The sequence below is a fragment of the Balaenoptera physalus genome (assembly GCF_965194825.1).
Source record: "Balaenoptera physalus genome assembly, chromosome: 7".
NCBI classification, from domain to species: Eukaryota; Metazoa; Chordata; class Mammalia; order Artiodactyla; family Balaenopteridae; genus Balaenoptera; species Balaenoptera physalus.
The window spans coordinates 87,817,263-87,842,925 of NC_138886.1; the positions used below are offsets into that span (position 1 = coordinate 87,817,263).

Here is a 25,663-nt window from a genome sequence, read left to right on the forward strand (position 1 = left end):
GAAAACCATAATGCAAAAAGAGTCATGTACCACAATGTTCACTGAATTTACAATAGCCAGGACATGGAAGCAACCTAAGTGTCCATCAACAGATGAATGGATAAAGAAGATGTGGCACATATATACAATGGAATATTACTCAGCCATAAAAAGAAATGAAATTGAGTTATTTGTAGTGAGGTGGATGGACCTAGAGTCTGTTATACAGAGTGAAGTAAGTCAGAAAGAGAAACAAATACCTTATGCTAACACATATATATGGAATCTAAAAAAAAGAAAAAAAAAAGGTTCTGAAGCACCTAGGGGCAGGACAGGAATAAAGAGGCATATGTAGAGAATTGACTTGAGGACACAGGGAGTGGGAAGGGTAAGCTGGGATGTAGTGAGAGAGTAGCATGGACATATATACATTACCAAATGTAAAATAGATAGCTAGTGGGAAGCAGCCACATAGCACAGGGAGATCAGCTTGGTGATTTGTGACCACCTAAAGGGGTGGGATAGGGAGGGTGGAAGGGAGATGCAAGAGGGAGGCGATATGGGGATATATGTATATGTATAGCTGATACGCATGTTTATAAAGCAGAAACTAACACACCATTGTAAAGCAATTATACTCCAATAAAGATGTCCAAAAAAATTTTTTTTTAATTAAAAAAAAGGAAGGGAGCATGGTCTGCTTCTGGCTGCAGCTCTGCAGTCTCCCTCTAGTGCCCCCTATTGGCAGAGCCAACGGGGCCAGTGACAGAGGGGAGGGTCAGAGTCCTATGATGGTCCCACAGGACAGAGCAGAGCAGAGTTGACTGGATTGGGAGCTTAATAACTGGCACAGGGGAGAAGGGCAAAGAGAAGGGAGACTGGGAGCAGGAATCACCAGCAGGGGAAGAGACATAGCTATGGGAGAAGGTGGGAGAGTTCTCCCCAGTCACCTCTTCTGGGGCATTGAATGGAGAGAAGATAGAATACCCTTGAAACAAACAGTGTCAGATGGGCTGACTTTGCCCCAAGCCCATTACCTGCCACTTCACACGCCAGAGTTAGTAACACATACCAACACATACATGTATACTATACAGACCATACACCACACACACACCACACACACACACCACACACAGCACACACACACACCACACACACCACATAAACACACCACACACACACACCACACACATGACACACACACACCACACACACCACAAACACTCACCACACACACACACCACACACACCACATACACATACCACATACACACCACACACACCACATAAACACACCACACACAGCACATAAACACACCACACACACACCACATAAACACACCACACAAGCACACCACACACACCACATAAATACACCACACACACCACATAAACACACCACACACACCACATAGACATACCACACACACACACCACACACACACACCACACACACCACATACACACACCACATACACACCACACACACCACATACACACACCACACACACACCAAACACACGACACACACACACCACATAAACACACTACACATACACACCACACACACCACATAAACACACCACACACACACACCACATAAACACACCACACATACACACCACACACACACAACACATAAACACACCACACACACACCACACACACCAGATAGACACACCACACACACACACCACACACACCACACATACACCATGCTTTTGCTCATGAGATTCCTCAGCCTATGTCCAGTTCTCCAGAAGTGGGTCTGGGACAAGGTTTGGTCTGCATGTGATATATTAAAGAAGTGCCACCAGGGGAGGGGGAGGAGGCAGGAAGCCAAGCAAGGATGTGATTTCAGGCTGCATCCAGTGGAAGTAGCTTCAATCTGAATTTGCTGGGGACTCTGGAGGCTAAGTTGTACCCACAGCCATCCTAACCTGAGGCCAGAGAACGTGGATTTCATACTCCTGCACTTAGGAGTCAGAGTAAGCAGTGTCTGACCCTCCTCTGCCCTGGCGACTCTTAACCAATGGCTGACCCTGCAGTTCCATTCCAGGTCAAGATGAGTGGTATTCAGAGCTGCCACTCTTAGATGGCCTTCCTCCCTTCCTCCCTCCCTTCCTTCCTTCCATCCTCCCTCCCTTCCTTCCTTCCTTTTTTCTTTCCTTCCTTTCCTAACACTTGTGGGGCCTGGGTAGCATTGCATGTGGAGGCTCCAGCCCACAGCTTACCCTCCTTCTCTCCCTGCCCATGGCTCCATTAGTCACTGAGAGGGGCCTCACATGTAACTGTGTGGACATCCCAGCTCTGTGCATATAACTTCTAGTTCCACCGAATACATACCCTTTGGCCACCCCTCAGGCCCAGGAGTCCATATATCAAGTGTACACTCCAGGAAAGAGATCTGCCTGAGCCTTGGAAACAGTGGAGTATTTTTATCATTTCGGTTTTTATCTCTCCTTGGGTAAAAGCTGAACACGCTACTTTCCTTATTTTGTTTCCCTAAACATTTTAGCATGCGTACTAAACAGACCAAATCTGTGGGTAATCAATATTTTTATCCTCCTCCTTAAATCCAAGGACCTTAGAACATTTTAACTCTGAGTCTCCCTTCCCAAATTGTGTGCTCTTTTTATTATGTTTTATCTCTTTAAAAACCCCACAGAACATTATTGTTATTTGGGTTTGATACAGGTAATTCTGTTTACATTTATGCCCATATTTTTATTTTCTTTGTTCATCAATCCTTATTGCTTCTTTGACCATCCATCCCTTTTTCCATCTATCTGAAGTGCATCCCAGAATTTCCTTTTGGTAGCTTCTGTTGGGGGGAAAAAAAAACCCTAAGTTTATCTTTTTCTGAAAAGTGCTGATTTCAGCACCTTATTAATTCTTTCATATCCTAAAGCGCTTTTGAACAGTTTTTGTATCATCTGGTAAGGGTGGTAAAGAAAGTGAGGAGTTGAAGACTTTCCAATAAATGGAAAAGAGGAGGCAATGTTAATCAACTTGCTTTTCTCTGGGTGGTCCTTTATGCAAAGACATCAAAAAAAAATACAGCTTTGAGAAAGATGTACCTACAAAAGAGAAAATGATTCATCATTATTACTTTGATTTTCTTTTTTATGGTTCTCACCTCTTCTGAGGACTACAGGATACTTACAAAAAGTTTCTGTCCTTGAATGGCCTAAAGCATTTGGGCCATCCAAGCCTCCTAAAATTATTTATACACTCTGGTTCCATTTTATCAATTTCTACTCAATATTAATTCACCCTAGTCTGGCTTCCAGCCTCATAATTCTATCTAAACATCTCTCACTGAAGTCACCAATGGCCACTGTGTCAATTCAGGTACTTCTAGAAGCAGACTCTGAGATAGAGTTAGAGGTGTTTCATTGGGGCTAACACCTGTGAAAGATAAAGCAGGAAGAAGGAGCAGGCAGGGAGAGCTCCCTACCACGCTTTGATGTAGATCTGACACCTGTAAAGGAAGAGAGGGCAGGAAGGGGAGAGGGTAGGAAGGACACTGGGCTTCGGGGAGTCTGAGCCCTAGCACTACCACTCTGGTCAGCCATTGGTTGGGGGCTGCCCTGGAGGAACAGGCCTTGTTCAAATGCTGAGGCAGATCCTGAGGGCACCACAGCTAGAGGGTGTCAGAAACTGCACTCCTTGGGCCAGGTCCTCCCTGGCAGGGGGGATCTGAGTGGTGTACTGACATGTGACCATGGCCACTGTGGCAATAAACCCAGGGTCGTCCTCCAGCCTTGATCTCACCTGACTTCTCTGAACATCAAGATTTTTGACCCGTCCCTTCTTCTGAGACTCTATCTTGCCTTGGCTTCTGTATCTCAGTATTTTCCTGGTTTACCTGAGATGTCACTGGATGTTCTTTCTGAGAATTCTTTGCAGGTTCATCTTCATCCACGTGACCTTTATACATGGGTATTGTCCAAGCCTTACTCTTAGGTCTTCTGTTCCACATTCTCCCAGGTGATCTCACCCACACCCATGACTTAAATTACAATCCTGATCTAGAACCCAGTCTCAAATTGGCAACTATCAGAGAGTCCTCTGACAGCTTGATTCAGTTTTGCACATGAGCCTCAGTCCTCCTCTGTCCCTCCAACCCTCAGCTTTCTCAGAGCACATTGCATCAATAATCAATTCTGTAATCTGGACTAATAACTCCCACCCTCAGAGTTGACTGGGGTAACGTACTTGAAGATACTCTGTAAACTGTAAAACACACAAAATAATGTTGTTATTGTAACACTTTTCAAAGTTCTCTATTTTCTAGAAAAAACATCCCAAATCCCTCTTTGCATTAAAAATTCAGCCCGAAGTGTATTTTCTACTACCCCATTCATTCACACTCTGCTCTGCATAAACATATCCCAAAGCTGTCTTACTTGGAACACTAGTACCCCTTAAGATAGAAGTTGATGCTCCATGAAAAAAGTCAAGTTTGAGAAATATTGCTCTCCTGGAAAGTTAAAATATACTCTGTTATATTAAAGGTCCTGAGAAGCATAACCTTTTTAACCACTTTTTTCAACTGCCTTAGCCATAGGGCCTTTTTTTTTTCCATGCCACACTATAAAATTCCTGTGGACCACTAGTGTTCACACAACAGATAGAAAACTTTGCTCTGTGCAGGTGGGACAACTAACTATTCCACCTAAAGAGGTCATCCACAAGTTCTCCCTACCAAGATCCCCCCGCTAGTAGGGGGAGACCTGACTCACATCCTTTTCAAAGCCTGGCTGTTCCCTCTCTTCCTTCTATTCTGTGAGCTCCTTAGAATGGTTCCAATAAACCCACCTTTTTGAACCAAGTTGTCCAGTGTAAGTTCTGTTGGTCAAAACTGAAATGCTGCCTGACACACCAGTGGGCAAAAAGTCAGTGGAGGGGCCAGAGTCCCAAACTGGAAGTTTCCCGAACACCCCTTGCATTTGAATGGATAAATAAATTGTGGTGTATCCCTACAATGGGATACCGTACAGCAATGAGAATGGACTGTCTTCCACATGGGCAATAATATGCATGAATTTCACAAATATAATTTGACAAAAAAGTGAGGCATAATATGAATCCTTTTTTATGAAGGTAAAAATCAGGCAAAACTAACCAATGCTATTAGACGTCAGGATGGTGGTTGCCATTGGAAATGAACAGGGTACAAGAGGGCTGGTTTCCTGGGTGTGCTCACTTTGTGAACATTCATGAACCTGTACCTTATGATGGATGCATTCTTCTGTATGTATGTTATACTTCAGTAAAAAATTTTGGAGGGGTGGTGTCAGAAAAGGTCATTCCCCACTGACAATTCCATTGGCAAAACCACCCAGAGGGAACATGTTGATTTCAGGACCAATATAAATGATAGCTCCAATATGATAGCCCCAGTTGTCTTAGCTCACTCTGTGTTTGGTTATCACATTTGTCTAAACATCTGTACCCATAACTTTTACATTTCTATGCATGTCAAAGAGTCATTCTGTATTAATCATGTTTTATGTTGTCTATATTTTATGATACTTTGACATCTCAGGACTTTGGGGACCCAGTGAGGGACTGCACCTCCCAGGATTAGCTAATTCCTCCAGACAGCAAACAACTTACCTGCATATCTTTCATATGCAAACTAACCCATCCAGAGCCCACACTCCAAACCACCTCCTCTATCTGGATTTTACACTCCTAGAGGCAATATGCTCTTTACACTCCTAGAGGCAATACACTCCTAAAGCCCATGCTTTACCCTCTCTTTCTGCCTCCTGATGGACCCTGGTGCTTCCCCACATGGCCCTGCTATGCCTCCAGTTTCTAGGGATCTGTGAGTATAGACTTCTTCTTTAATGACAGTCATTTCCACATGTCTTACCAACCTGATAAAAACAAATCCTGTGTACATTTCAAAGTACATTCATTCATTCCACAATTTTTTTTAAGCACCTGCTATATTTCAGGCATAGTTTTAGATGCCAAGGATAGAGCAGTGACCATACAAACAAGGTTTGTGCTCTCATGGAGCTCATGTCTAATGAGACAGAGATAATCAACAAGCAAAGAAATAAATATTTCCAGATAGAGTTAAGGTGGTATGAATGAAATAGGCCAGGATGGGTCATTTTATGTTGTTTGGTTTTTGTTTGTTTGTTTTTTAGGAAGACTGGTCAGAGAAGTTCTCCCCTTAAGGAGGTGACACTTGACCCAGGGCCTGAATAGATGATTGTATACCAAGGGCACCCAGAGATCTGTCATGGGTGCCTGGAGTCATCCAAAATAACCAGAATGACGTATCTGCTGCCAATACTCATCCAGAACAAATTTTCTCCCTTTCTCAACAAGCAAAGGAGGGCTTGAATCCAACAAAAAATAATTTACCCGCATCAGCAAAGTCCACAGCCTGCTCCAATCAAGTTGCCTTCCAAATGCTATAAAGCTGAGGTGCCCAAGCACCAGGACCCAGGGGATGGTTGGGCTACCTGCCTAAAACCTCAGGGCAGCAACCAGCTTGCATATGTGTTTACATAACTGTTTGCAAATAGAAAGGAAGTGTGTAGGGCCCTGAGCCCTCTTTGCTCTCCATCCCTGGGCACCCACTGCCTGGTTCAGCTCCGCACTGACAAAAGCCTTCCCTGGCCACTGCAGACCTGACTGCCCTCCCACCTGCCCCCTGCCCCAGGCCCACCCCAGGAAGGGCAGGCTGGCCATCCACCATCCACATTAAGAGCAAACAACATTTCCACCATTTTTTTTAAGATCCAACTTACTTTGGACAACATTTGAATCAAATAAGGGTAGAAAAATGAAATCTCAGGGCCCTCAACTCATCAGTGGCACAATACGGGTCATTGACATGATGCAGGTCTGTCCAGGGGCCTGCAGCTAAGGGATGCGTATGCCTGGGGGCAGAGAGGGGCTGGCAGCTTCCACATTCCCCTTCCTCAAAGCTCCCAGGCTGGGCCTGGGTATTTCGCACTGGGAACCTTCCACACATACCCTGGGCCCCAAGGCCAGCGCTACACATACCTCCCTTCACCAAGGAAGAGCCAGGGACCCCAGATCTGAGCATGTCTCCCACTGGAGCCTCCAGGAAAGGGCAGATCCATTTCACTTGGGGCAACGGGAACTGGGCCGAGCGAGGCCTGCTAAGTGGAACCTGCACGTAGCATCTCGCTCAGGCTCTGTTTCCATAGCCTCTCTCTCCCCAGAGGGTTTGTGCCAGTGCCAGCTCCTCAGAGAACATTTCCTAGGAGCCCCGGCGGTGATTTGGCTCTGGCGCTGAAACTGGCTTGTTTATCTTTGCCTCAGATTCCAAGTTTGTCTCCCACCATATATCTCCCTGGCGGGTTTGTTTGGGTACTCATACAAACACAGCCCTTCAGCTTTGATAGTCATCCTTCCGGAGCCTTTTTATATGTCAGTAATGTCATGCTTCGGAGCTATGAAAACTCGAAAGAACCCCATTATACCTTGCAGCAATTTAAAAACAGCAGAGATCTCATGGAGAGCCTGGGGCTGGCAGGGCCAGAGAGAGCTTCTCTGTGGCCAAGATACAATGCTGACCACCTCTAAAATGTCATTGTCCTCCACAGACTCCATCAGGTACTTGATGGCCTGTGAAAAGGGCAATTCCTTTGTATGTAGGTCAAATCCCAAAGTCTCAAGGCTCCCAGCTGGCTTACAAATCAAGCAAGAATCTTTCTACTTATCAAGCATTCTGTATTTCCCTATTTAATCAAAAAGCCTGCAGAGGCACGGCCCCCACTTCCTGTTTAATCAAAGAACCAGGCCTCAAGGGTCACAAGTTGGCTATTTAGCAACCTTTATGCATAAGTGCCTTTTTAGATAAAGCTTCCATGGAAAGTGCCTAAATCCTATAAAAGTAATTTATTTGCTTACCCACAAAATTATAATATTCATTTTTGTGTAAACCTGCCAGTCCCTGGTCATTACTGTGAACCACAAAAAACTGTTTCAAGTAGGATTTCATCCCAGACATAGTTTCCAGTTTGAATCTGACATATTATACCTGAGAGGATTACAGGAAACCATAGATAATTCCTAATTTCTACTTTGGGTCTTCATATAATAATTTTTCTTTTTCTCTTTTTTTTTTGCTATTTGAAGAATTGCCCCACACAGGAAGAGGCTGGGAACTAGGTATCCGGGAAGGAATGCTGGCCTTGGGACGACACTGCCCCTTCTTGTAGCCATCAAAAAATAAAAGAAATGCCCCTTTCTGTCAGCAGTTATCATTTGGACAGATTACAAAAATGTATTTGGGGGTTTGGGCACATGGTTTGAATCTAGGCACCCCAAGCAGGGTGCGAGCCAGAACTGGCAGGAAGCCCCAACCCCCATTCAGGATGGAGCAGGGAGGTCAAGGCCACTGCAGGACCTCGGGCGGGAAGCAGCCATGGAAGGGCCAGCTGTCCGCGCAGCCCAGCTGCTGAGTTGTGGCAGCCAGCTCTGCCTGGGCCACTCCCCACTCGCTGGGAAGCACATCCGAAACCTGTCCTGAAGCCTCTCTCTCTTCTCCCAAGTTGAAAGGAAAGACAGCAACCTTCAGGGGCCTGACAGGCCCAGGGGACCCTGCACTGCCTGCCCTCTCCATGCGGCGCAGGGTGGGGACAGGGCAGGGCCCGGCTGGGAGTCCCCAGAGGTTCACACCCTCAGGGCCCTGTTGTCTGACACCAGCCACATGCCTGTAGCCCGCTGGCTTTGAAGAACCCCTGATTTGCTAAAGAATCTGGAGGAGGAAACAGTGAGAGACACAAAAACACATGGCAAGTGGCGGAGGACCTTCCAGGCATCATTTGGGGAGTGTCAAGTAGTGGCTTGCCTAAAGCTTCCCTCCTGTAGCACATCAAAGTGCCTGACGTCTTACTTTACAGCTTCTTAAATTCGTGTCCATGCCAAGGAAGCTCATTTTCCCATGGTTAATCATATTCCTAGTGGTTTCCTAGACTTTCAGAGGAGGCTTCTGGGAAAAGATGGGCTTTGACAGACAAGCCAGAATTAGGTGGATGGGACACAGAGGCAAAGGCATTACAAGCAAAAGGGCAGCCAGTGCCCCCACCAGGAGATGCAGAGCCCCCTGGGATGCTCAGAAGATTGGCAGATCCATCCATGGGTGAGGAGCCGTGAGGCTGGGCAAGGGCACAGACTGGAGCCCAGAGGAGTGCCCAGCTGAGGGGTTGGAGGTTTTTCTCAAAGCAAGCAAAACACGACTGAACAACTTTGCCCAAGACAGACACAATGTTAGACTTGCTCTTTAGAAAGATCACTGTGGCCACAGGGTGAGAAATGGATTGGAGAGGGGTGAGAGTGCAGGCAGGCAAACCAGTAAGGAAGGGTGGAGAGCCTGACCCAGCGCAGAACTTCTGGAAGCATCTGTAGTATGCACTGGAAGGCCCGTTTGTTTTGTTTCCAATCCTTCTTGGACAGATACTTTTATAAAACATATTACCAGAGAAAGTAAAATTTTAAAAGAACATACAAAATATAAGCCCTAGTTTTTTATCAAAACAGTTTTTAAATTGGGATCAAATATACACAACATAAAATTTACCATCCTAACCATTTTTCATCATATATAGTTCAGCAGTATTAAGTACAGTCACACTGTTATGCAACCAATCTCCAGAACTTTTCCATCTCGCAAAACTGAAACTACCCATTAAACAACTTTCTATTCTCTCTTGACCCAGCCCATGGCAACCACCTTTCTACTTTCTGTCTCTGAATTTGACTACTATGGGTACCTCATTCAAGTGGAATGATACAATACTTGTCCTTTTGTGTCTGGCTTGTTTCACCCAGCATAATGCCCTCAGATTTCATCCATGTTGTAGCATGTGGCAGAATTTCCTTCCTTTTTAAGTCTGAATAATATTCTACATTTTGTTTATCCTTTAATCCTACAATGGACACTTGGGTTTCACCTATCTTTTGGCTAATGAATAATGATACTATGAATATGGGTGTACAAATATCTGTTCAATCCCTCCTTTCAATTCTTTGGGGGATATACCCAGAAGTAGAATTGCCAATTGTATGGTAATTTTTAAAAAAATTTTTACTAACTGCAATACTCTTTTCCACAGTGGCTACACCATTTTACATCTGCACCAACAGTGCACAGTGTTCCAATGTCTCCACATCCTCACCAGCACTTGTTATCTTCTGGTCTTTTGATAGTGGCCCCAATGGGTGTGAGATGAAGCCCCAATTTCTCATCATTAGATTCAACCTGTATAAAATTATCCATCAGACCCTATAACAGTTTAGAACACTTCAGGGTTAAAACAGTTTAAAACAGTTTAACACGCTTACTCTCAACTTCTGAACTTATCTCGTTGCAAGCCAATGACAAGTATTTCCCAAACTGGCCCCAGTCTGTGGACCAGACCTTGAGTAGCACTCCTAGGCCATGTCTATCCCTGGGGGTGAAGAGCAGTGATGGTCAGAGCCAGACTTTACTGAGCTCTTACTCTCTGGCACTACGTGCATTCATCACGAAACCAGCACAACATCCCTATGAAGTAGATACTGTTATTATGCCCAGTTTACTGAGGAGAAAGCAGAGGCACAGAGGTGACGGGCCTTGCCCCATGCCAGCAGGTCAGGAGGTGGCCGAGGCAGCTGTGAACCCCGGCACTATGGCCTCAGCCACTTTTATAATTATTATTGTTTTGTTTGTTTCCCAAGATTACTTAATTGATTGGTCATATGGGGGGTAAGACGGAAGGCTCCCAGGTTCTGGTTTGAGTGACCAGGTGGACAGGGATGCCAAGTTTGGGAGGAAATACGATCAGTCTAGCTTTGGACGTGTCAAGGTCAAGATTCGCATGTGACATCCAGGTGGAGCAGGGCCATGGACCGCTGGGCAGTAAGTTGTGAATTCCTTAACAAGGACGGGGCTAGAAGTACAGCTGCGGAAGGCCAGGGTGAAGGTGACATGAGTTTGGTGAGATACCTCAGAGAGACCAAGAACATTCTAGGAAGAAAGAAAGGAGCCAGAGGAGAATGAGGAGACAGACAGGAATGAGGAGAGAGTGTCAGAGGGAACGACGTTTCGACAGGGAGTCCAGGGCTACGTGGAGGCCACACAAGACAGGATAATCTGTGGAGCTGGCTGTGTGGTGGCCCCCAGGGCATCATGGAAGCCAGGGAGGGGAAAGCTAGGTTGCCAAGGGTTGAGAGGTGGGTGGTGGTGGGAAGGGTGGAAGAAGAGACCAAGAGTGCAGACCACCCTTTCTAGAAGCTCAACTGTGAAGTAGAGGAGACACAAGACCGTCCAACTATGGGTGTCTTGTGTGGTAGGGGAGAGACTGGGCCAAGGGTGGATTGTTATTTTGTCTCACCTTTTAAAAAAAAAGGTTGGAACAAACATGAGTTTGTTCTTAGTTTGGGGGTGAGAGGGGCAGGGGAACCCAGTAGAAAGGTGAAGGATTGAGAGGAATCTGTGCTGATTGCTGGAGGAATAGGGCATTGGATCAGACACGGTCAAGCTTGAATAAAGGAGAGAAGCCCCTTTTCCCCTAAGAAGGGAGGGAAGGCAGTTTATGACACAGGTTCATTTGTGAAAGAGGGAGGAAGCTGATGCCATCAATGAAGCTGGAGGCAACTGCCTGCTGAGAGCATGTGGTGTGAGGGTCCGGAGGAGGGAGGCGGACTTTGGATGTGCCACCAAGAAACAGCAGTGAGAGTCACCTAGGGCGGCAGAGAAGATGCACCAGAAGCAGGAAGAGCCCAGTGAGGTTGGAGAAAATGCGTCAGCATGAACCCCATCGCCCATTTGTGAGATTTTTCTTCATCAGGGCTCAGTTGCCCATGCACAGAAGAGAAGGTGGATGACAAGATTGATCCCAGTTAAGGTTTCACAAGTTGCTCTGACTGTAGTCAAGGGGGCAGGAAAGTGGAGTGATTGCTGTCATGAGAGGAAAGGAATGAAGTGAGTTGTGGTGCTTTTTAAAAATGTCCACATGCTCCCAACACTCCTCCCTTCAAAAGGTTGAGTCTAATTCCCCTAACTTTGAGGGTGGGCTGGACTTAGCAACTTGCTTCTAAGGAATAGAATGTAGCAGAAGTGCCAGTGACAGTGTGTGACTTCCAATTCTAGGTCACAGAAGATTTGTGGCTTCTCCTTTGCTCTTTCTCCTTCTTGGATCACTTGTTCTGGGGGAAGCCAGCTGTCATGTCCTGAGGATGCTCAAGCAACCCTATGGAGAGGTCCTTGTGGCGGGAGCTGAGGCCTCCTGTCAACAGCCACACAGGGAGCCCTTGGAAGCAGACCCGAAAGCCCTAGTCAAGCCTTCAGATGACTGCAACCCTGGCCAACATCTGCACTGCAACCTCCCGAGAGACCCTGAACCACAGCCACCCAGCTCAGCCCACAGAGACTAAATAAAGAAAACTAAGTGTTTGCTATTTTAAGCTATTAAGCTTTGGAGTGATTTGTTAGTAACAATTGATAACCAATATATTGCCCAAGTGTGAGAGCAGAGAAGGCAGACGGTGAGACTGATCCAGGGCCAGGGTTTGGCAGGTGGGCCCTGGTAGAGGTCAAGGGGCAGGAAAATAGGGTCATTAGTGGCATGAGAATAGAATGAAGTAGGGCCGGGAAGCGCCTCTCAGGTGAGAAGGTGATGGAGAAGGCACAGGCCTGGAGGAATCAAAGAGCATATGTATAGGAGTAGGGGTGAGGGGGTGAGGTGTAGGGGAGTCAGGTAGTGGGATTTCTTGTTTGAGGAGCACATGTTCAGGCGGACAGGGTGAAGGTTAAGGAAAGTTGAGGACAGTGGAGTTAAGGTTCATGGACAGAAAAGGGAGTCAGGACAGAGGCAGGACTTAAGGTGGAGAGAAAGACCTACCTTCAGATGCCAAAGGTCTTAACATGCATGGGGGAGTGTCAGGCCGATAGGTGACAGGGGGTAAAGGTGGCATCTCTGGGTAGCTTGAGGCTTCAGGTAGGTTTTTCCAAAGAGTAGAGCCATAACAGCCTGTGCAGAGCCAAGGATGGCACTCAGGATGCCCCCACCCCAAGAGGGCTGCAAGGAAGATGGTGTGGCCAGGAGAGAGCAGGCCACAGATGGGCATGGAGTCATCCCCAGTGTCGAATCCCACCATCTGCAGGATGCCAGGGACGCTGAGATGAAGACGTGTCCTAACCTAGGGGAGAAACAGACAGCAAAGGGAGAAAAACCCAGAATGGGAATCGGGCTTCAGAGAAACAAAGTCCTGCCGGCCCCTCCCAGATGGTCTGCCTCCTATTCCTGTGTCACGTGTGCTGTGCTGGGATGAGGGGACTCTTCATTCATTTACTGTTCTCCCCGTCAGAGGCAGGATCCTGTTCCTCCTCACGTCCTGTTTCCTCCTCCCATACGCAGTGTTTCTTTATCCTCGGGTGCCCCTCCCACACCGTGTGCCACCACCACTGCTGTTCTTCCTTCTCCTGGCCACACCCCCTTTTTTCTGGGGGTTGCTGTGTTCCCCAGGCATTACCTCCTGCTGAGAGTCTGTGCTACTGAGTCACCAGGTAGGCCTAAGGCCACTCTTTTCTCTGGACTGGCTTGTCTGCTAGATTCCATCTTCACTGACATGAGTCTTTCCCAGGAGGCCCTATAGTTCCTCATGTGAGTAAATCTCAGCAAGACCTTGCCATCAGTTCCAGCAAGTCTGAACCCCAGAAGGAGGCAGAGCTTATTGCCAAGACCCTTACTTGAGTTCTGTACATTTGCCCTGAAATCCTAATATCTGTCTCTATATCATTAAATTCACTAAGGTTCCCAGGTCCAGGTTTATCCGCCAGGCTAAATGCCTTTGAAAGGACAATGGCAACTCTTCGGGTGGCCCCCTTGACCCTTTCTGCTGTCTATACGCATGCGTAGTCCACAGCCACACCTTCCCTGTGAAGTGACACGAGTGGCAGCATTTGCAGGAAAGTGAATATTGTCAAACAAACACACAACAGAGCCAAAAACACATTTTGCAAAAAATGTTAGGAGTAAAATGACAGGCTTGTAATGGTCTTGGACATCAGTTCTTATCCCTCTGCTTTTGCAGTTGTTTACTGTTGAAACAAGTCAACTTGAAGCTGTATAATAAATGAATTCCAGCTTGAGTCTTGGCAGGATTTGTTTTGCTTGAGGGAAGTTGTTTATGCCCCTAGTTGTTATGCGGGGGGGGGGGATGTTTAAACTATGCCCCCCCCTGCATCATTTGATTTATGTTATACAGAGTCTTGTCCGTCATCTGATGCTGCTGTAAACAAGATTATCCTTGTCTACCAGGAATGAGCCCGATGCCAATAACTTTAAATAAACACAAGCACCAGTTTTGTATTTACATTGTCTGAGGTAACCCCTGGCAAGAGTTTTTAATGGCGCCATCGGCCCCTCCCTGGCTAAGGTAGTGTGGGCTTTTGGGACTGACCTTGTTTGTGGAGGACTCACTCGGGAAAGATTTCTTACTTGGCAGATGAGTGCTACACCCAGGCCTGATTCTTATGTGTGGTTTTGGCATTTTCCTTTCTGTCAAGTTTGCATTGCCTCTTTTTGTGCTGGATGGAGCAGGACAGGGGTGGGGAGGCGCGGAGCCTTAGATGTGTAAAGTGAAATCCTGACCTGGAGCTACTGAAACCATCAATGGAAAGGTTTGAGTGAAAGGGGGCTTGGAGAATTGTGTTATTCATAGGACTAATTATTAGAAAATTATTCTTGTTGACCTGCTCTCTGGAAGACATCAGTGCATTCAGTTGCATTCCACGCAGAAAATAATTGAAATTTTGCAGAAGTCTCAGTGTCTGTTGCAGTTCCAAACCAAGAAACCACAGAAACATACAATTCTTCAAAGAGTGATAAATTATCTCTGTGGAGGAGTGAAAAGAAGAGCAATCCTCCCCTGCTAATCTCCCCTACAAAGAAAGCAAGAACTATGTAGTGCACACTCCAGCCCTCTTTAGGAACATACTGAGAATGTCTTTTGCAGTAGCACTATTTGGTTAATATTCCAGACTTCAAATGCAGGACATAAAGAAATCAGTTTCTAAGAGCTAAACAGGCTTCTTGTGGAATATCATTCTGCTGGGGGATGGTGTAAGGGAGGGGTGGAAAAGAGCCTGACTATGTGGAAAAACATAATGGGAGAGAGAGATTTATGGTCCCTTGTTTGAGTTCAGGTTTCAAAATCTCTCAGGAAAGTTATTTAATTCACCTGTGACTCCATTTCCTCTTCTGTATGATAGGAGTGATAATAGTACTTTGCTCTTAAGGCAATGGAGAGGATTAACGTAACTTTGGTGCAGCACATTGAGAGCCATTCTAGTACTTCTCTGATGGACTCCTTCTTGCCTAGTACAATGTGAACTCATAGCAGATGCTCAAAATAGATCGATCCTGTAGAATAGCTGTATCAGTGGGGGCTCAGTTGCAGAGAATAGAATCCACTCTAGCTAGTGTAAGTGAGTTGGGCTTAATTAAGCAAAATGGTTTGTAAAATCAGTGGGAGGTGATTCTGAAACCACCTCTAGGGAGAGATTTCAGAGGTGATTCTCAAAGCCACTCTGCAGAATGGAGCCACCAAAGGGCTGCTGCCTCTTCTGTAATCAAGAAACAGCCACTACCGAGGCAGGCTCCAGAAATCACACCTGTCTGCTACCAGCTACCCCAGCTAAATGGAAGGCGCCCATGGCTCCTGATGTCCGCAAGCCTGCAGAAACCGCAGACGTCAACCCTGCCTCACTCCCATCTTCCAAGCCTGTCTCAGATGTATCTGAGTGGTTAACTTGAACTCATGTGAAAACATTCAGGTACAAGAGAGTTTGGTAAAGTTGTTTAGTGCTCCGGCCCCAGCAGATCAGGAGCGTGAGAAGAAGGTGGGACAAGGGCCAAGTCCCAGCCACCATGCTACCACGGTGGTCATGAGATAAATGCCTAAGGACAGGGAGAAGGGAAACAGGACTTGTGTCTCCTTCTCTCCCTGCCTTCCTTGTCCTTGGGTTCCTCAGCATCTGTGGCCATGGATGAACCCCAGTGTGGCTCTAAAAGCTGTGTTCATTTAGACCAGTGCTGTAGAGAGTACTGAAAGATTCAAGGAATTTCTAGGAGAGAGGAAAAATGGAAAATATAGGGGGAATCCAAGCAGATATTGCTGGACATCTAGAAATATTGGAGGGTAAATATAGATTCTGTAATAATTAGAAAAACCCACAAGGTTTTCTGTTGTTGAGCTAAAGTCATTTGTCTATGCTGGTAGGATTCTATGGGATAGCAGTACAGTATGAAAATCACTTTATTCTTGCTGGTTAAAAAGGAAACAACAGAAGGGAATACAACAAAATGTTAGCAGCGTTCTGGGTCACGGGAATAAGAGTGACTATTATTTTCTCCTTTATATAATCTCTTTATATATCCATCAATATCTATATATTAATTTTACTATCTGTTTAAAAAGCCATTTATATGATTTTTAAGGTAATCAACCAAAACCAAACTTTTTCTCTCCTTTTTTTTTTCTTTCTTTCTTTTTAATCTTTCAAATTATTTGCTGATATTTTAAAAGCCCTCACCAGTAGGTAAATCCTTACCTGCACAACTAATAGACCATTAAACATTTTCAAAATATTATAAACACACAACATTTGAACTAAATTCATCTGCTTGCTAATGGCTGGATTTTATCCCATCTCTTGAGTGAATTTGTCTCTCAACATCTTGAAACTGAAATGCTGACTTAGAAGCTATTTTAAAGTTGTCTGCTTTAACTTGTTTCTCTAATGACAATGGCAAAAACCAAGAAATACATTTTGTTAAAGATTACAGTTATTTTTAACCCTCAAAAATATCAAGAGTATTCTCTATCAGGTAAGCTAAAAACTGGTATTTGTTTATTTGCTTATATAGTATAAGTGTGTGGCCTACACAAATTCCTCTCGTACAGGATCTCATTTAGCCTCATAAGGCCCTTAAGGAAGGTATTATGCTCTTTTTTTAATTGACGACAAGGAAACAGGCTGAGAGAGGTTGAGTGGCTTCTCAAAAACCACACAGCCCTCTGATTGCATCCATGGACCCACGTTAGCCTTAGACAAACACCTGTCAGCTAAGGATCGTGACACATGTTATATCAGCTTGCCTCCTGCAGCCATCCCGTGGTTGCTCACAGCCTGGGGCCCCCACTCCTCAGCCCAACCCAAGTACTAATCAGGGAGCCAATCTGAATGGGATGATAAGCCCCTGTCATTGACACCCTCACATCTCCATGATTCTCAGTTGGGCTGCGTCCTTCAGGACCCCTGGTCCCCTCAGTAGCACCCTGAGGTTGCCAGCCTCTGGCTGCCATGCAGATGATGCTCTGGGGAAGCATGTCCATGGTACTATTTGGCCCAGAGCATTGTTTCCCACAGTCTGGAACTTCATGGACCAGGAAAATGTCAGTTTGCCAACTTTTCGTTTTTTCTCAAAAGGACATTTCATACTATTTAACATCCCCTCCCTCAAATTGCAAAGGCATACAGAATTACAAATTTTTTTCTAAAAATAGCTTCATAGGAAAATCATTACGTTGTTATTTTTCTCATTTTGCTGTGGACCAGTGTGGTAGGTCTGATGGCTACCTCCTAATCCCTGGAACCAGTAAATGTGTTACCTTATCTGACAAAAGGGAATTCAGGTAGCAGACAGGATTAAGGTTGCTCACAAACAGACCTTAAAATGGGGAGATTATCTTGGATTATCCAGGTGGGCCCAATGCAATCACAAGTCCAGTGTAATCTTAAATGGATGAAGGAGGCAGAAGAGGAAGTTGGAGTGATGCCATATGCAAAGCCCTCCACCCACTGCTGTGGCTGTGATGACAGAGGAGGGGCCGTGGGCCCTCTTGAGGCGGCCTCTTGAAGCTGGAAAGGTTAGGGAAGGGATTCTCCTGCAGAGCCTCCAGGAAAACACGCAGCCCAGCTGACACCTGGATTTTAGCCCAGTGAGACCTGGAACCTACAGAACAGCAAGATATAATGCATTCATGTTGTTTTCAACCACTAAGTTTGTCGTAATTTGTTGCAACAGCAATAGAAAACTAGCACAACCAGTGAAACTTCATCGTGGCCTGACTGAGGTCTGGGGGGTCCCTAGCTTTAGAAGCCCATCCTTGAAAGAGCCTGTCAGAATTTCCCATTCTACAGAAGGACATTTCGTATAACCAGGTAAGACGATGTACACAAGAACTGTGCCCAGTGCCTGGCATGTAAAGCCATTCGGGAGCGGGTAAAGCCCAGGCCCCACCTACATGTTTCCGAGGTCACAGCCTCAAATGAGGGACACAATGCCCCAAGAGCAAGTTGTGGAGGGCTGAGGGGAAGAACTGCTGCCTGGTGGAGCATGACCTGCCCAGGAGGGTTGGGGGAAGAGCAGTTCAGAAGGTGCTGGGCTTGGAAATGCCAGCACAAACCCTAGGGTGAAGGCTGAGGTCGCTTATGAGTGTCTCTAGGAATATAATAAGTGCTTGATGAATGGCAGCTATCATTATTAATAACAGCATCACTACCATTTTGTCATTGTCATTATTGTTGTTTTTTAACCAAGGCAAATGATCAGGTCCATTTTTAGAAAAGGTCACCCCAGAGCTAAGATAGAGAATTACTGCGAGACCAGAAGAGTCAGATCACAAAGAGAACAAGGAGGAGGCTGCTGGACACACAACCCCCAATCTCAGCTGCACAGGTAATTACACGTATATGTACCTCACTTCTTTACTCCCTAGTCTTGCAGCAGAGGAGAATGCGGCTTAGAGAAGTCCAGTGACTTAAACTTCAACCGCCAGTAAGTACTGAAGTGGGAGTCAATCCCTGGTTTGCACACAGGCAGAAAGATGGGGTAATTTTTCTCAGCAGTAGAGACCAAAATAGTATCATGGGAAAGTCAGCACAACTTGTCAGTTCCCTGTGGAACCTGAATTTGGGTTAAAGTCCCAGATCCTCAACGTGTCATTAGTCAGGGTAGGTAGAAGTGACTGCAGTAACAAACAATCCCCAGACATCAGTGTTTTAACACAAGAAAAGTTTTTTCTTGATTACATCTCAGCCCAGTATGGGAGGTTGAGGGAGTGACTTTGCAGCACACGGCCATTCAGGGGCACTTTGGGGTTTGCCTTCCTCTGTTAATCTTTCTCAGTGACGGAAGATCACTGGATCATGTGTCTTAGGGGTATTTGGGGGGTCCAGTAACTAAACTTGTTGTTTTGAGACAATGGTAGATTTACATGAAGTTGTAAGAAATAATACAGAAAGAACCCATGGACCCTTCACCCAGTTTTTCCCAATGGTAACATCTTATAAAACTCTAGTTCAAGATCACAGCCAGTGCTGACATCAATACTGTCAAGATAGAGAACAGTACCATCACACAAGGATCCCTCATGTTGCCCTTTTACAACCACACCTGCTTCCCTCCCACCTCCATCTCCTCCTTAATCCCTGGCAAGCTAATCTGTTCTCCAGTTCTATAATTTGTCGTTTCAATCATATTGTATATGTGAAATCATATAGTACGTAACCTTTTTAAAAATTTAGTTAGTTATGGCTGCGTTGGGTCTTTGTTGCTGTGTGCAGGCTTTCTCTAGTTGCTGCGAGTGGGGGCTACTCTTCGTTGTGGTGTGTGGGCTTCTCATTGCGGTGGCTTCTCTTGTTGTGATTGTGGACTCTAGGCACGTGGGTTTCAGTAGTTGTGGCACACGGGCTCAATAGTTGTGGCGCATGGGCTTAGTTGCTCCACGGCATGTGGGATCTTCCCGGACCAGGGATCGAATCTGTGTCCCCTGCATTGGCAGGTGGATTCTTAACCACTGCGCCACCAGGGAAGCCCCAGTACGTAACTTTTTGAGACTGGATTTTTTTCACTCAGCATAATTCCTGTGGAGATTCTTCCAGGTTGTTACATGTAGCAATAGTTTGTTCTTTTTTATTGCTGAACAGTGTGCCATGGTATGATGTGCCACAATTTGTTAACCATTCACCCACTGAAGGAGATCTGGGCTGTTTCCAATTTTTGGCTACTATGAATAAAGCTGCTGTAAACATTTGTATAGAGGTTTTTATGTGAACATAAGTACATAAGTCTTCATTTCTCTGGGATAAATGCTCAGGGGTGGAATCTCTGGGGTAGAAGATATTTGCATGTTTAGTTTTTTTGTTTTTGTTTCTGTTTTTTTAAGAAACTACCAAATTGTTTTCTGGTATGGTTATCTCATTGTCATTTTAATTTGCATTTCCCTAATGGTTAATGATGCTGAGCATCTTTCATGTGCTTATTTGATTCTGTATATCCTTTCCAGTGAAATGTCTCTCTTCATGTTTTTTTGTCCATTTTCTAGTTGGATTGTTTGCTTTTTGACTACTGAGTTTTGAGAGGTTTTTGTGTATTCTAGATATATGGATATATGGTTTACGAATATTTTCTCCCAGTATGTAGTTTTTCTTCTCATCTTCTTAACAGAGTCTTTCTCTGAACAAAGGCTTTCATTTTGATGAAGTCTAATTTAGGAAGTCTAAAGGATTTTTTTCCTTTTATGGTTTGTGATTTTATGTCAAGCCTAAGAACTCTTTGTCTAGCTCTGGATTCCAAAGATTTTCTTCTATGTTTTTTTCTAAAGGCTTTATAATTTTATGTTTTATGTTTAAGTCTGTGATCCACTTTTGAGTTCATTTTTGTAAAGTGTGGGAAGTTCTTATGGGCTGGGCCTGGATGTGGCACACATCACATGCTCACATCTCATTGTCTGGGACCCAGTCACATGGCTCCACCTGACAGCAAGGGAGGCTGAGACTGTATTCCAGGGGTGTGCGCAGCAGGAAGAGAGGATCACAGGGATCAGGTATTGATTGGCGAGCACTACAGTCTCTGCCACACCTAGTTATAATGTTCAAAAATGTTACTCCTTGCTCTGCTAATGTGTTCCAGAATATTTACCAAATAACTGGGAGCTGGCAATGTTTCTGTACCTGGAATGTAATAGATATTTTTTTTTAATTAATTAATTATTTATTTATTTATTTTTGGCTGTGTTGGGTCTTCGTTTCTGTGCGAGAGCTTTCTCTAGTTGCGGCGAGTGGGGCCACTCTTCATCGCGGTGTGCAGGCCTCTCACTATCGTGGCCTCTCTTGTTGCGGAGCACAGGCTCCAGACGCACAGGCTCAGTAGCTGTGGCTCACGGGCCTAGTTGCTCCGCGGCATGTGGGATCTTCCCAGACGAGGGCTCGAACCCATGTCCCCTGCATTGTCAGGCAGATTCTCAATCACTGCACCACCAGGGAAGCCCCTGTAATAGATATTTGATAAATATTGGTGGACTTTTAAAAAGGGAGGATCTTACTTTTTTCACATTGTCCTGCAAGATCAGACTCATGATCTCTATTTTACTGCTTGGGGAAGCTGTATTTTTCTGTCCCTCCTGGGAGGCCTGTGGAGGAGGGTTGACCTGGGTGTGACACCCTGGGCCACAGGTGAGAGGCTGGCTCTCCAGGAGGACGTGTGCATGCTATAGGCCCAGCCCTCTGTTCACCTGGTGTTCTGGAGGCAACAGCAGCAGGAGTGGGAGGGGTGGAGGTGCAGGAGCAGAGATGCCGGGGGAGCAGAAGGTTGGGTGTCTATTTAGCAAGGGAACAAGGACGTGAATTCCCAGTGGTGCAGAGCAGAAGGATTAAAGCGCAGCTCTTGAGTTAAAGTATGAGTGAGTTTACTGTGGGAGGTGACACCATCACCTGAAGCGGGAGCTGGCTCTAACAACCCAGGATGCAGGGAGGAAACCTTCCTGGATGTGAAGTGACCACTCAGCCAGGAACCTTTGGCCCTTGTTCCATCTCTGTGGTTTGTGCTCTGGGCTAGGGAAGCCGAGGTCAATAATTTCACCAGCATGGTCACAGGCTAAGAGGAAGCTTCAGGAAAACCCCAAGAAAGCTCGGAAGAGAGAACTCATTCTCCTGACCGTCTGCACTGCTTGAGGTTAAGAATTTGTGTACCCCATTAAGACATCCTGGAACTGTGTGGTTCCCGTTCCAAACCAAACCAGAACCCCTGGGCTTCCAACTTTGTACCTATTCTTGGCAAAATCATTTTCTCCTTTCAAAAAGTGCGAGTGTAAGAAGAAAGAAGGCACACCACAAGTCTTCCCTCCAGGTCACTCTCCTTGAAGCACCCTAGTGTGAGAGGCAAGCGGGGACAACCTTAGAAGGCGCCGGCAATCTGCCTCCCACGCCGCCCCCGGGAAAGCCACTCCACGGTGCGCGGAGGGGCGGGGGTGGGCAGTGGATGGTGAAGGAAAAACAAAAACCGTGAAAAAGCGTGGCAGTTTTTGCCAAGCTAGATGTGGCAGTGATGTCTGCCTGGGACCGGGACTCGGGGTGGGGGCTGGGGGCTGGGGCTGGGGCTGTGGCTGGGGCCTGGGGCTGCCCTCCCTCACCCTGCCCAGCTCGCCTCTAACCCACCCAGTTAACCAAAGCGCCATAAGTGCTTCTTGAGTGTAACTGCCTCGTGCTCCTTGGATGCATTGGAACCTATGTCTACATAAAAGTTCAAAAGGGAAAAAAAGAAAGCCTAAATCTTCTAAACTTCAAACAGGGCGCTAGTCGGGTTCAGTTTACCCTGCATGAAGTTTGCAGTCAGTGACAGGGAAACAACAATAATTTTGCCCCGATGTCTCCTGCAAGAAGCATACTCCTAGAGCCCTCATAATCTCATTTAGGGGGGCCCACATTTCAGGAAGTGGGGCCGGGGGGAAGGGGCATCCCCTGGACTCGCGGAACTCAGGGCAAGTTTTCACAAAATGGACCTCTTTCGGGGGGAAAAGTTGTGTGTTTCTTGCCTCCCCACACAAAATTGATTTCAACAATTCCATTCGGCTCCATTTTCTTCTCTAACAGCTGTGTTTAGGTGGCGCTGGCTTTTGTGTGAGCTCTCTTTAGGATGGGGTGCACACACTGTAGTAATCCATTTTTTTCATCAGCTTGTTGCTAACAAAGGGCCGCCTAAGCCTGGGACACCCCTTCACATTTGGCTGTGGATGCCAATGAGCTTTCCTGCTGTCAGTTGGGGCCCTCTGTCAGGGCGAGGAGAGGGGAGTGTGTGTGTGTGTGTGTGTGTGTGTGTGTGTGAGATGGGGGCAGGGGGGAGGGCAGGCACCGCCGGTTCAGAACCATCTCTGTGTGTGGTCTGAGGCTACTCCTCATTTCATGAAATCCAGGCTTCATTCCTGGCTCCGGTCAAACTTGCACGTCACTGAATGAGTCCCTTGTCCACTTTCCCAAACACCGCTGAGGTTTGAAAGGGCTCTGTGGGTAGACTGTTACTATCAGCAAAAGCAAACAAGCCGCCGTATTTAGAGAAGCATTTTCGAATATTTAAACATAATAAGCTTCAACTAGTCGTGCGCAGTTGTGGCCAGGGGAAAAGCTGTGAATGTTCCTTCCTCACAGTGACCTTGACATTCCTCTGAGGGGCTGGCCCTGGGCGGGGCTGAGCTGCCTGTGCCTGGAGCTGGGAATGAGGGCCTGTCTCGCCTCCAAGGCCTCCAAGGCAGGGAGAGCCCGGGGGCAGTTTGTGTGGCAGCTTGAGTGTAATTCTCTCAGAGCCCCTTCATAATCAGATGTGGTCTGAGCCTAAGGTAAGGTCGTTTTTCCCACCCTCGGAAAAATAAAAAGCTCTGGGCAGCCCCTCCTTGTATAAGAAAGAAAGCTCTATGATTGCAGCATAAATAAAAGGCTAAACTGGGTAGCTGTGGTGTCCCAAGCAGGTACAGCTAAGATTGTCCCTGTGGACGCGGCCTGGCACCCTCTGGGGCTGCTGATGGCTCTAGAATCGCCTTCCCTGCAGCCACCCTCCCACGGCAGGATGGCACCAGACACCCGCCCACGAGGCCCCATTCCACCAGCTCAAAGTGGCTTTCTGGTGTATGGGGCAAGACAGAACCGTAAAGTCAGTCCTTCTCATCGGCCAGAATAAGGTCAGCGCCCAACCCCACTTGAGCCAAAGGAGGCTTCCAGAGGCCACTCCAACCCCCCTAACCAGGCGTGGGGTCCAGGCTCCCAGGCCAGACTCTGCCTGTGCCACCCCAGGACTCTGAATGGGCTCCCTGTCTGCCAGAGCAAACAAGGTCCCCGTGGTGGGGAGGAGGTTACAAGGGACATGTAGGAAGACAGGGGACTTTTTCTCTCTGGATGTTCCATTAGGGAAAGCCTGCCAAGGGATTTGTCAGCGTCCAATCTGCTCCAGTGTTATGGATTCACCAGTAAATAGCCCCATTCAAGGAAGACAAGGCCCAAAGGGCTCTTATAATGCCGCTGCTTCTCGCTCCCCAGCCAGAGCCACCTCCTGGTCACCCGAGGCTGCCACCCAGGTTTCCTCCCCGCTTTGGGCTCACACAGTTTGTCTGCCTGCCTTATACGTGCTCCGGGTTCTGGAGCACACAGTTGACTTACTTTAGCTTCTATCTTCCTATCTGTAAAATGTGAGTATTGATAGCTGACTTGCAGGGCTGTTATGGGGTTTAGAAAAGGGCCCGACTTAGATAGTGCCTGGCCTCAGCAACTGCCCAATGAATGCCTGCCTCATTCAAACTTTGAAGCACTTTGGGGAGCTCCCATAGCCTTGCTAACAACCCAGGAGTTCGATGGGAACAAGGGGCCTGGGGCTGTGTTACCTGCTGTCAATCCACCTCTCAGAGCCCATTTCCCATGGGGACTGGTGGGGTGGCGGTGGGGACAGGACATGGGTGTCTGACTTCTGACTGCATATCCTTCCTCCTTCAGTATACGGCCCCTGGAGAAACCAGCATGCTGTCTTCACCCTGCCCCAGGGATCTCTAAGTTCCCTCCCCTCCAAGCCCCCTGTGGCCTGAGCCCTGGTGCAGCCTCCAGCATCCCAGCCTCTGATACACTCAGCACTGAAGCTCAGAGTGCAACCTGGAGAAGCCCTGGGCTCATTGCATTGGCAGGAGACCCGTGAAGGCAGAGAGGACCCACGTCACTACCAGGCCCCCTCCTCAAGCCACTTGTCCTATATGTCAGGAGGGCATCCTGTGATTTCCTCCCAAGGAGACCTTGGAAAGTTGGACTTCTTTTTGTTTTTTTTTAATTGAAGTATAATTGATTTACAATATTGTGTTAGTTTCAGGTGTACAGCAAAGTGATTCACTTATACATATATATACTATTATTTTTCATATTCTTTTCCATTATGGTTTATTACAGGATATTGAATATAGTTCCCTGTGCTATACAGTAGGACTTTATTGTTTATCTATTTTCTGTATAGTAGTTTGTGTCTGCTAATCCCAAACTCCTAATTTATCCCTCACCCAAACTCTTTCCCCTTTGGTAACCATAAATTTGTTTTCTCTGTCTGTGAGTCTTTCTTTTTCTGACTTACTTCACTTAGTATGATAATCTCTAGTCCACCCATGTTGTTGCAAATGGCATTATTTCAATTCTTTGTTATAGCTGAGTAGTATTCCACTATATATATGTACCACATATTCTTTATCCATACATTTGTTGATGGACATTTAGGTTGCTTCCATGACCTGGCTATTGTAAACAGTGCTGCAATGAACATTGGGGTGCATGTATCTTTTTGAGTTAGAGTTTTCTCCAGACATATGCTCAGGAGTGGGATTGCTGGAT

At 46.4% G+C, this 25,663-nt stretch overlaps 1 protein-coding gene and 1 long non-coding RNA gene across 3 annotated transcripts in view; one reads left to right on the top strand and one right to left on the bottom strand.

Moving 5' to 3' along the window:
• The window catches only part of ERCC6L2 (ERCC excision repair 6 like 2), a gene marked incomplete at its 3' end in the record, with an annotated part of 201,751 nt that overhangs the window by 169,258 nt on the left and 6,830 nt on the right, over positions 1–25,663 (top strand). The window contains exon 19 of one of the 2 annotated variants that reach the window (XM_082469555.1): positions 18,576–18,713. In XM_082469555.1, the coding sequence (XP_082325681.1) occupies positions 18,576–18,713 (138 nt within the window). The other variant, XM_082469557.1, reaches the window with a different exon arrangement.
• The window catches only part of LOC309664564, a 251,474-nt gene that overhangs the window by 112,432 nt on the left and 113,379 nt on the right, over positions 1–25,663 (bottom strand). The window lies entirely within an intron of this gene.